General features: G+C 42.5%; 1 protein-coding gene across 1 annotated transcript in view; it reads left to right on the forward strand.

Annotated features, from left to right (window-relative positions):
• MRPL13 (mitochondrial ribosomal protein L13) overlaps positions 1–6424 on the forward strand; it is a 44273-nt gene extending 37849 nt beyond the window's left edge. The window contains exon 7 of the mRNA XM_056111172.1: positions 6144–6424. Coding sequence (XP_055967147.1) covers positions 6144–6165 — 22 coding nt within the window. The 3' untranslated portion in view covers positions 6166–6424. The remainder of the gene's footprint in view (positions 1–6143) is intronic.
• The last annotated feature ends 6648 nt before the right edge of the window (positions 6425–13072 follow it).

A 13072-nucleotide genomic window follows, 5' to 3' on the forward strand; every position in this document is an offset into this window, starting at 1 on the left:
TACCACTGTACTATCTCTTTGGCCCCTGTTGATCTTTTTTGATCAGCCTGGTGATATAAAGCCTAGAGAAATGAGCATAAAGATTCCATTACTTCGCTTTATTGTTATCTGTAAAGACAAAATCTTTAGTTCAAGGAAGATGTGATGTTGCTGGTTTATTCTATAAAATTTCACCTACATAATGGAAATAACTCTGAGTTCAGATCAAACTGACATTTTAATATTCTCAGATAACTCCACTCTGTACATCTTATATTTAGTCTTTTAAATGTTTTGTTGGAATTTGCATCATACTGAGAAATATAATTTAGGCATGATGGACGTAAAACCTGTGGGAGGGTAAAGTAGTCTTGAATCGTATTGCAGTTAAGGTCTACCCAATTTAATGGATTTGCAACTGAAATGTAATGCTCTTTATTTTCCTCATGGAAAAATAAATTACCTTAATGGATTTATAATATTCCTTCTCTAATTGAACTGTGACAGAAAATCATGTGTATATATCTTGGTTTCATTTCATTCACTAAATGGGATTTTCCTACCAGCCTATAATGAAAACTGTAATCTCCTAAATTAGAAGATAAATTCTGTTTATAGAAGTGTTCCATTTTCAGGATAGTGTAAATGTTTTGACCTGTGTCATTTCTGTGCTCTGAATGCGAAGCTGCGCTTTTGGCAGCATTTCGCTTGTTCATTTAATGAGTTGCAGGCAGTGTTTTGCAGAGGAATGTCTGTGGTAAAGAATTTGTTCTGAAAATTGAAGATTGTGTGAAATGTAATATGATTTTACATGGTTTTGAGCAATTACAAATGTTTTCTGTATCTAAAAGAGGTTCTTTTGTAAGTTTGATTTCTTCACTTGCAAAGGTGCTAACAATATTTTAAAAGCCATATTTTACAGAGTTTTCTGCTGATGACAAGTACAAAATACATTGTTCCTATAGAATATTTAATGGATATGAAAGTTGAATATACTTTAGAAAATTAATTAAAATTTTAGGATGGCTAGTTATTTGAAAATTCAGTTGTCTCTTAAGTGTATATTCAAGCACATACTTGAGAGCTTAAAATGTTAAGCTTTGAAATCAAAATCTTTGTAGATCAGTGGCAACAGGTTATTTGATACTAATAACACCTCTAAATGTCATTGAATTGCATGTCATTAAAAGGTATAGAATGGCTCGATGGATCAGAAAACAAAATCCATCTTTCTACTCCTTGCACTCTCAGACTCAGAGTAAAATGTTGGAAAATAACCATACAAAGTAATGGAAAACTAAGAAATGCTGGGACAGTTATACCTGTATCAGACCAAATAGTGGTCGAGCTAAAAAAAAGAAAAAGTAAAAGATAGGGACAATTATTGCATACTGGATAAAGGATCAGTAAATCAAGACAACTTAACTCTTATCAACGTGTTAGCACCAGATAGAGAGACAGCAAAGTTTATAAAGCAACTGCCAATAGACCTGAGGTAATACTTCAGCAGCAACACAGTGGCAGAAGGAGACTTTAATACCAAGTTGTCACTATTAGACAGATCAAAAGGGTAGAACATCGGCAAGGAAACAGCAGTGTATCCAATTTGATAGGTTTGCAACTGAAATGTAATGCTTTTTATTTTCCTCATGGAAAAATACCTTAATGGAGTTATAATATTCCCTCTCTAGTTGAACTGTGACAGAAAACCATGTGTACATATCTTGGTTTAATTTCATTAAATATCTTAATTGAGATATTGGAATAACAGGAACTAATTTACAAGAACAGGTCCCTCCATACTGTTAAAAGCTGAGTGCACATTCTTCTCCAGTGCACCTGGAATATTTTCCATAATAGACAACAGACTGGGGCATAATTTGAATACTTATAAAGTCATAAAAATAGAAGTTATACCAAGTATGTAGATCACTCTGCCATGAAGGTAGAAATTAACCATAAGAAAGCCAGGAAAGACTCTGGACAGTGGGTGTGGTCCACTTACCCTGCATGTGGTCAACCAAGGATCAATCCCCAGCACCCATATGGTTCCCTGAATATCACCTGGAGTAATTTTTGAGTGCAGAACCAGGAGTAACCCTTGAACAGCTGGCAGCTGCCAGATATGATGGGGGGGGGGGGGGGGGCAGGCGGAGAAATTCACATTTGCAAACTGAACAAGATAAACTTAAATAGCCATTGGGTAAAGGAAGAATTAAAAACATTCCTTGATATAAGTGAGGATGGAGGTACAAACTATCAGAACCTATGGGACTCAGTAAAAGTAGCACTGTAGCACTATCCTCCCGTTGTTCATCAATTTGCTCAAGCAGGCACCAGTAACATCTCCACTGTGAGACTTGTTGTTACTGTTTTTGGCATATCGAATACGTCATGGGTAGCTTGCCAGTCTTTGCCATGCGGGCGGGATACTCTGGGTAGCTTACCGGGCTCTCAGACAGGGGCGGAGGAATCGAACCCAGGTCGGCCGCAAGCAAGGCAATCGCCCTACCTGCTGTGCTATCGCTCCAATAAAAGTAGTACTATAGAAATGCAAACTTTTATCAGAAAACAAGAATAAACAACCTAACCTCAAAGCCCGAGAGAGTGGCAGGGTTGGGATGATGGGAATTACAGTAGAATCCCAAAGGAGAAGCAAGAATCTTTTCTGACAGTCTGTGAAGCAAATTTCATCCTAATACCAAATACAAGCAGATTTTAATTTTAAAAAGTAACAGACCAATATCCCTAAGGAATATTAATATAAAGAATATCAACAAAATCTTAGCATACTGAACCCAACAATATATCAAAGGACCATACACTATGAGCAGATATCAAAGGATAATTCAGCACGATCAAGAGGGATTCATTCCAGGGATGCAATGTTGGCTTAATATATATAGATCAATTAATGTAATATATTGTATCAACAGAAGAAAAAATAAAAATCATAAATCATATGATTATATCAATTGGCATAGAAAGACTCTGACAAGTTTCAACATCTATGTATGATAAAAAAAACCCTAGAAAGATAGGGGTAGGAGGAATATATACGAATATAAATAGTAATATTACTATAGCCACATAAAACAAACCCATAGCAAGCATCATACCTAAGCTGAAAGCCTTTCTCTAAGATCAGGCCATGATGTCTACTTTCTCCAAATTTTTTTTTCTTTTTGAGTCACATCCAGCTATGCTCAGGGGTTACTCCTGACTCTGTACTCAGAAATTACTCCTGGTGGGGCTGGAGTGATAGCACAGCGGGTAGGGGATTTGCCTTGCAGCCAACTCAGGTCCGATTCCCAGCATCCCATATAGTCCCCTGAGCACCGCCAGGAGTGATTCTTGAGTGCAAAGCCAGGAGTAACCCCTGTGCATCGCCGGGTGTGACCCAAAAAGAAAAAAAAAAAAAAAAGAAAAAAGAAAGTACTCCTGGCGGTGCTTGGGAGACCATATGGGATGCCAGGGATTGAACTCAGGTCGGCCACCCTACCCACTGTACTGTCGCTCCAACCCCTATTTTTATTCAATACATTCTTGAAAGTCTGCCACAGCAATAGGTCGAAAAAAGGCATTCATCTTGGAAAAGAAAGTAAACTATCATTCACAGATGCATAGTAATATAGAGAGAACACCCTAAAGACTCCAGCAAAAAGCTCTTGTCATAGAGGGTTATGTTCTGGATAGCTGAACTTTGACGAAGTAGTAGAAGGCGGCTGAATATTTTGAAGCAGAACTACTTGGTCTGTGGAAGCAGAATGGCCAAGACCCTTCCCTTTAGAATTCCTTCTTCTGCCTGTACTCTCTTGTCTCAAGAAAGTAAGTAAAGTAAAGGCCCTCCCGTTGATCATCGATTTGCTCGAGCGGGCCCAGTAACGTCTCCATTGGAGACTTTGTTGTTACTGTGTCTGGCATATCGAATACTCTCGGTAGCTTGCCGGGCTCTCCGAGAGGGGCAGAGGAATCGAACTCGGGTCGGCCATGTTGGCCGCTTGTAAGGCGAACGCCCTACCCGCTGTGCTATCGCTCCAGCCCAAAAACTATTATATCATTTGCTCGAGTGGGCCCAGTAACGTCTCCATTGGAGACTTTGTTGTTACTGTGTCTGGCATATCGAATACTCTCGGTAGCTTGCCGGGCTCTCCGAGAGGGGCGGAGGAATCGAACTCGGGTCGGCCATGTTGGCTGCATGCAAGGCAAACGCCCTACCCACTGTGCTATTGCTCCAGCCCGTCTCAAAAAAAAATAAAATAAAAATTAATAGTGTAGCTGGCCCCTGAATTCAGTTGAAAATTACTGATCATCCATGAATTGTCATTTTCCAGTGGCACCTTCCTCCATCCCCTCCCTGGTTTCTTCTCTGTCCCTTGCCACCCTCTCAGAGCGCAGCAGTGTTCCTTTTCTGTTTCTTAGGTCTTGAACCAAGCTTTCCTTCTTATGTGGTACTGTTGCAACTCTTGACAGCCCTCTCCTCATCCTCATCCTCCTCACTTCCTCCAAAAAAGAGAAAAGAAAAATCTTGAAACATGGGTTTTATTGCCATGAGTCATTGTCAGAATATGACAGATTACAGCCTTCACACACATTTCCTTTTATTCACGAAAAGGTGCGTTTATCATCATTGTTACCTAATAAATTAACCTGTGGTGTTGAAGCAGCTTGACTGTGACTAACCACATTTCCTTTTATTGAGCTGAGTTCCAGAGGCTTCTTGTTAGGACATTAGCTTGGAAGATTTCTTTCCAATGGCATCACCACTTTCTTTCATAATTATATGAACCATCTGGATGGGAGAATAAATTGTTCCTTAAAATGTCCGCTGGTGTATCTTGACTGGGAACTGCTTTCATTGTATTAAATCACATGCCAGAGATTAAAAGGGTTTGTGTGCTTTGAGGCCATTTTCAGCTGTTGCATCAAACACTCATTACCCAGACTTTGGATGCAGTTTTACACTTGGACAAAGATTTCAAAAACAGTGTCAAAAGTCTGCGATGTCTCTTCTTGTTGTAGAATGATTGATATGATGAAGTTTATTTGTAGTGTCCTAGATCACTGCCTGTGGTCCTCAGTGTTTAATAATAACTTAAAAATGGAATATATTTCATTTACTCCACCACTACACTATTGGTCTTTGTAGCTGGGCTTTCTTATGAGTGTTTTGTTTAAGAAAACACACTGTAGATGTAGAAAGGAGCTAGATAAGTTGTTTCAGGGCAAACTGAGTTCATGTACTTTTCAAAGAAATTCTAACTATCAAATATTTTCACAGCTATTTCCAAACTTTTTAGTTTACTCATTACTAACATTCTTCTAAAGATTCCATCAGAACAACATACTGTGTAAAAAATAAGGATTTAAAGTATTCTGCATTTTATAATTCCCTAGTCTTCATTTCTCCACCGTTATGAGTTCACATTTCCTTGAAAACATACCGTGTTTTAACTTACTACTAAAAGTTACTAGTATAAAATTATCAGTTAGGGTAAGATCAGTGATAAGTTTATAATTAAAATACGAAAGTGCTGCTGTTGCCCTTTTTTGTATACGTATCTTAATAAAATTAAATTGAGTATATGACAGTAGTGTAAATAGGTAAATATAAATGTAATTTATTCACTTTAAAGTTGCCCTTATTAAGTAAATCTAGATATAAACTTTAAAGTCACAGCAACCCTCTCAATAAATAGGACTTTGTGGAAGAATGCTTTAAAATGGGGAAGGGGGGAGGCAGGGGAGAAAGTTCAAAGGCTGGAGCCTAAGCTTTGCATGCAGGAGCCCCGGGTTTGACCCATCATGGCATGGTCTCCTGAGCACCACGCAGAGATAGTCCTTCAGGACCACTGGGTGTGGCCCAGAAAGAAAGAAAGAGAGCAAAGAAGGTAAATTTGGGAGTTTTGAGTTACTAGGTACATTTATGCATAGTTGCAAGTGACATATATTTATGCTCTCAGAAGAACTTGGGGATTTTTGACCAAACCATTCTATAATGACTTAGCTTTAACGTTTTTCACCAAAAGTTTGTACATTGGATCTGTAGCTATTTCTTGGTAAACAATTATTTTCACTTAAAATTAGAAAAATAGTTTTCCTTCATCACGGAGTAGAAGATGGAAGAATGATTCACGAGGGAATTTTCATTTTTTATCTTTCAGACCTGAAGATTATCGACTATAGAGAGGAAATATCAGAAAACAACAATAAGGTGATTAAAACTTCCTCCAGATGAGTTTCTTCACCATCCAGGGCCGAACGAGAGTCGCTCCAGTGTGGCCTGAAGCCTGAGGGGGTGCCGGAAGTGTGTGAAGAAGAGTCAAGAAGGGACATTCCTTCAATAAGAAATCACAATCTGATGCATTATTTTTGTACGGTTGTTTTAATACTGAGCTAATTTGAATGATCCTCATGATGAAACAAATAAAATGGGTTAACTGTGTTTAATGGAAAGTCCAATTCTAGGTAGCACTGTCCTTGCAGGTTGCCAAGTGCCCATCCATCCACACAGATAGCTTCAAATTTCAGCTCATGCAGTTGCCACTTGGCAAAATCAACCCCAGCCTCAGTCCCCTTCAGTGAGCCTTTTATTGAGTTTGTTCAGTGACTTTTAGTTCGGTGCTTCTTCCCATTCTTCTGAGTTCACCTTTCCAGTTCAGCACGGGAAGGTCTGCCCCTTGGTATTAGCAAACTGCTTCCTCTCTTTCTCTGTTTCATTTCTAGCCTCTTCTTCCCCAGGACTAAACCAGTGCCTCCACTGGCTGAAATCTCGCCATCCCGCCATGATGCTGTTTGTTCAGCCACCTACACTGAGCCTCTGTCACTCTCCCATTGGTGGCTCTTCACTTCTGTGCTGGGAACTTACATTGAGCTCCTGGTGGGATATCTTGAGCAAAATCTCCTCTCTGAGAATTAAGATGCTGAGCTGCTATAGTTAGGCATTGTTAATGTAGTTGTGTGTGTGTGTTTTTTTTTTCAGTTGAATCACTGTGATGTATAATCTCCCAGTGGCTAGGGTGAGCCCTGGCAGCTCTCCCCCTCACCTCCAGGGGTTCAGGGGGCCTTGGGCTCCTCCCCCAGCCAGGGCAACCCATGCCATGGGGCAGACGGAGGAGGAAATGAGAGCTAAGCCAGTTGGTTGATCAGTTGCAGTTTACTCCGTTTTCCTCATGCGCCTCTTCCAGTCTCTTTGAGCCCTCGATTCTAGTCTCAAACTGCCCCTCATTCCCGTCTCCTGTCTCTCCCGTTCATCTCTCCACATTCCATCTTGCTGCCCTCCTCTCTCTCTCCCAACCCCTCCAACTCTCTCCTCTCTTCCCAACTCTCTCATCTCTCTCGCACTCCCCAGCACTGGAGGCAGACACTACACCTAGTCTGGTAGCAAAATCAACCTAAGAAAGTCCTTCTTCTACTCATGGGCAAAATGCCACTTCCGGTGTTTTTCTCCTTTCCTCAGTCCAATACCTTAATTAACATCTTAATTTTAGTTATTTTTGTATGGACAAAGTAAGAAATATATTGAGGCTTGTAGGGCAGCTCTCCTGGGAACATCTTGCCACAGACTCAGACTGCAGTGCTCAGGCCAGATTAAGCATTCCTAATCCTAGCAGGATCCAAATCTAGTTATTGCTTTTTGGATCATGACAGAATTTATCCATGACCAAGCTCTTAACTCACAGTTAAGCATTATGGCACTTTGGCCAGGCTCATTTCGATGCCAGGGTAGCACATAGCTCACCCCTTGCCCTGAGTCCATCCAGTCCCTTGTCAGGACCTTGCTTTTACGGTGCTAAGAAGTAAGGACAGCTGAGGCCTAAGTTGAGAGAACAGATGTCCAGGAGATAAATATTGAGAGTCAGTTAACTCCCACAAATTCATAGCATTTACTGTCTTCTTGTGCCCATACAGAAAAGGACATTGTTCTGAATAAACTATGCAAAGAACTTAAGGAGAAGAGAAAAACAATATTTACAAGTCAGCAGAGCACAAAGAAAGAAGTTACAAATAAACACAGGGATGGGAGCACTGTGATGGGAGTAACCCAATAAACTAAGCTTCCTGCAGCAAGGCAGAAAGAACAAACCAATGTTATCCTACACTGTGAGATACAGTTACAAACTTTCATGATTAAGTTTCAGCCATACAATGATCGAGCACCCATCCCTCCACCAGTGCACATTTTCTACCACCAATGTTCCCAGTACCCTTCCTGCCACCCCCACCCTGTCCTACCCCCTGCCTCTGTGGCAGGTGCGTTCCTTCTTTCTCTCTTTACTTTGGGACATTATATTTTTCAATTCAGCTATTAAGAGGCCATCATGTTTGGTCCTTAGTCTACTTTCAGCACACATCTCCCATCCCAAGCGATCCCTCCAACCATCATTTATTTAGTGTTCCCTTCTCCATCCCTGCTGCCTTTTTCCTCAGCATGTGAGGTTGGCTTCCAAATCATGGAGCAGTCCTCCTGGCCCTTATCTCTACTGTCCTTAGGTATGTTATGATAGTCTTTTCCTTTTTTCTTACCCTAGTCAATCAAGGAATGAGTTTCCAACCACCCTCCCATTCATTCCACAAACATGCATGCAGTGCTCGCTGTGTGCCAAGCCCCGTACTTCTGAGATACCAGAAAAACTGAAAGGGTATGACTTCTCCAAGGCCCTCTGACCCCTCCCAAATTGCATCTAGTCTGTTTGATGATATGAGAGACTATGTAGTCTGTTCAACCGCATGCAAAAAGCAGCTGCAGACCTTGCAGAGAAGTCCACCCAGTGTCCAAGGCGCTGCCATAACCCTATGAGCTGTGATATCAGCTTGCTTAGGTAGAAATGGTCACTGGCATTAAGCAGGAAGTATTGCTGGTAAGCACCAGCTAATGTGCCAGGCACAGCTGTTTAATACAAATGAATTCCTTCCACCCACACATTAATCTTTTAGCATATATGGTGCCCTATTCCCCCATTTAGAAAGAAGCACATGGCAACAACAGTCAGAAACTCGGCCAACTGCTAAGTGATAAAAATGGGATTGGTATCCAGGCAGTGTGACTCAAAAGGTCCTGATAGACATAGCCACAGTTCGATAAGAGAAAGAAAACACTTCTGTTGGCTGGTGACATTCTGTAATAAGGGGCATGTAACCTCGTGCCGTACTGGTCAACTTCTGTTCACCAGGAAGTTGTATTTTCAACTGTTGAGCTTAGAAGTAGTAGGACAAAGCTAAGATAGGCTGCAGTGGTCCTGAGGATTATATGTAAAATTCGCAGAGAACACCAGATGCTTATGATGTTGTTTCACAGATGAAGAGAATTCTGGGTTCCCCATGTCCTGTGTCCAGGCCTCATACCAGTTCCTCGCTGGTGTTGTACATTAAGGTCCTGTGTTCAGAATCCATGTCTATTCCTCTAGGATCCTGTCCCTCAATATCCAGGGGTCCACTGTCCCTCATACCCCATGCCTGCTGGTCAGTGGCTGACCCCCTGTGACCCACCTCTCTTTGCTGGTGCTTTCCTTGAGCGTTCCTTGATTCTTTGGCAATGTGCCAACTGTCCTGTCATTCTCCCGGGTCCAGGAGAGGGGTAAAGAGAGGCTGCCATCCATGGAGGTGGGATCTGATGGCTGTAGAAATGAAGAGATCTGACCAGAGCCCCTCCTTTCAGTCTTTATCCCTGTCACTAGCTACTTTGACGATCAGCCGGACTGGCTACCTGAGATCATGGTGAGATGGAAAATGAGTATATATATATATATATATATATATATATGCAGGTGGCCTGTCTCCTCCTCCACGTCCACCAGAACAGTAGCTCCACCTTGACTGATGCCATGACCTTAAGGCCCAGCCTGGATGCAGTGAGCCCCACCTCCTGTGCTGCAGCTTTGACCGCAGTTTATCTCAGGTGTACCCTAACCTCCCGGAACAACGCCCAGCAGATCTTGGAGGATGAGAGGCTCCCTGAAGAAAGTCTTTGTTCCTGCTGGAACCTGAGAATTGGAAGAGATGATATCATAGAGACTTGACACGAATATGGAGGCCAGCCATCGCCATATTAAATGTTTGATAAGGAATTAAGAGAACTAGCATGACCGTAAACTTCCAGGGCTGGGAGTGCTTCTCGGGTGGAAGAGGCACTGCCTAATCCCAGAGCTCTGGCCCCACTTCAGGGGGCTCCGCCTTTCTTCTGGACCCTGACTCCCTTTCGTATTCAGAGAATTTAGAGAGGCTTTTGTACGAAGCAACAGGCCCTCAGAAACAGGCTCAATCCAACCTCTCCTCTCCTGCCTGCCGATTGCATCTAGAGAGGCTGAACAGTCCACTGGGCTCATATCCTGAGAAAACAACCATGAGTAGTCTAAAAATCACCACTAGCTGAATGCGACTCAGTAACCTGATAAAGGAAGACCTTTGGACCACTAGAACCATAACTTCTATTAGAGTAAAATGAGTGACTTTTTTGCCCAAAATGTGGAGTATTGTGATAATGCTTGATGAAGTTACTTTTTATTTTAAAATTGAAAACACCTTCAAAGAGAAAATGATTAACGAAGAAATATTTGTCTTCATTGCTCTTCCCTCTCCTCTCCTCTCCTCTCCTCCCCTCCCCTCCCCTTCCTTCCCCTCCCCTCCCCTCCCCTCCCCTCCCGTCCTCTCCTCTCCTCTCCTCTCCTCTCCTCTCCTCTCCTCTCCTCTCCTCTCCTCTCCTCTCCTCTCCCCTCTCTCTTCTCTCTTCCCTCCCCTTCCCTCTCTCCTCTCTCCTCCACTCTCCCCCTTCTTCTTTTCTTTCCTTTTCTTTTCTTTTCTTTTCTTTTCTTTCCTTTCCCCTTTCCTCTTCTTTCTTTTCTTCCTTCCATTGCCCTTCCTTCCCTTCCAAAAAAATCTTTATTGGAAAAAAGGAAATTACTCCATCATAGTGGAAAGGACAAGAGAGCTGACCTTAAAAGCCTGCCAATCAGTCACTGTCCCAAAGGAAAGTAATTACAATAGCCAACCTGTTTAATTGTCTAGTGTGACATCCTTTTTCTGGTCCTTTCTGTTTAATTTCCTCTTGAACAGGTCCTCAGTTTCTTTCTTCCTCTTAGATTGGATGCTTCATGGTTAGAATCAAATAAACTTACAATTTTTGCTCAGATCAGCTTATAATTCCTAATGTGCCACAGTCTCTCTGTTAACAAGTAATGCCAGATATGTGTATACAAAATATCCAAATGAGCATAATAATTTGTGGAATATAGAGATAACCTTATCTGTCTCTGCCTCAGTTTTGCCTGCTGTGTTGCCTAGTGTATTCCAGCTTTATGAATGGTCTCAATAAAACATGGGTAAACATCCTGATTATAGGTACCAAGAGAGAAAACGGAAAAGTCTTAAGAATTGCAAAGTTTTCAGGGCTGGAGAAGTAGTACATGCTTCCCTTGCATGTGGTTCAATCCCCAGCAAATATATTAACCCCTGAGCATTTCTAGGAGTTCCCCTTGAACACCACTGATTGTGATTTACACACACACACATACACACACGCACGCACGCGCGCACACGCACGCACGCGCGCACACACACGCACATACACACACACACGAATTGCAAAGTTTGCCAGTCAGAGAAAATGTAATATCACAGAAGTCAGCTGGCCCAAAGTCGTCATAGTGATGAACATAAGGAGTCAACAGTGAGAACCAAAGAAACTTAATTTTCCTTTCTCAGCAGCCACCTGCTATCTGAGGAATGAGAACTGGAAGGCTCTCATTGGCAGTGGTTTGAAGATAAGTACAATCCTGCTGCCGGAGAGCACTTGCACCATCTGATCACATTGGGAATCATCCAGTATCCTTATGAGAGTGATGTCAGTGAGCCCACGGGTGACTTATATGAAGTGGGGAGGAGAAAGACGGTCACTTTCTCCCCATCAACCTCTGCCATCCAGGACCCAGGGTTACTGGGTGCTTTTATCACCTTGCAGAAAGGAATTTCAGGAGTAGACAAGCAGTGAAGCAAATAGATTTTATTTGGAGGGTTTTTGAAGGTATGGAGTGGGAGAGAGTGTGAGAGAGAGTAATGCGCCCAAGGTGGAGAGAGCCCCTAGACACATTCCAGCATTGGACACGAAGACATGAAAGGACACATCTCAAGAAGGGAGATGCTAGGCCATGTGGGCACAAGCAGCACACAGGCTCCTCAGGCAGCATATGCGTGCCCTTCCTTTGTTCAAGGTGGCTTTTTTATAGGGTTTCTCCAGCCTGCACCCATGTGGGGCTTCTTCCTAGGTAAAAGTCCGTTGCTAAGGAGGTTACCAGGGAGGCTGGGAGTGATAATGATCTTCTTTGGGCTGAATCACTAAAGTTAATCAGATTAAGGGAGAGGTCTGAGGGTATTCCAGAATTTTCTTCATGGGGAGAGATCCAATCTTTTCAGGGTTCATTGCTGCTCAAGGTCTTATTCGTTTCTACAGGGTGGATCAGCCTTAGAATTTTCCTCCAGAAGTTGTGTTGGCCTAGCACAGCGGTAGAGTGTTTGCCTTGCACGTGGCCGACCCAGGTTCGATTCTCAGCATCCCATATTGTCCCCCAAGCACTGCCAGGAGTGATTTCTGAGTGCAGAGCCAGGAGTAACCCCTGAGCATCACTGGGTGTGATGCAAAAAAAAAAAAAAAAAAGTTGTGTTGACCAAGTTTCATTGAGGAGGGCTTTTCCTTATCTACCTGCATATATCAAGAGGAGCAATGAACCGTAATGTTGGATTTCTGGTTTAAGCCCATTCAAAAATGAAGCCAGGACAAGAAGCACTAGCCATCTCTCTCGAGGATCCCATTTAGACCCACAGTACTCCCTCCTCTTCTCCATAGACCATAAACCATGCACTTCTCTATAAACACCTCTACCTAGGAAACAAGTCTGGTAAAATTAGCAGTCTATAATTTCTTTCTGTCGCTGTTGGGCCACACCCAACAGTGCTAAATGCTTACTCCTGGCTCTGCACTCATGAATCATTCCTGGCGGGCTTGGGGTGCCGGGGATCAACCCCAAGACAACTGCATGCAAGGCAAGTGTCCTGTCCACTGTACTACCACTCCAGCCTCAACAGTCTTTGAGTTCTATGG

The sequence above is a fragment of the Sorex fumeus genome, unplaced genomic scaffold (genome assembly GCF_029834395.1).
Source record: "Sorex fumeus unplaced genomic scaffold, SorFum_2.1 ptg000002l, whole genome shotgun sequence".
NCBI classification, from domain to species: Eukaryota; Metazoa; Chordata; class Mammalia; order Eulipotyphla; family Soricidae; genus Sorex; species Sorex fumeus.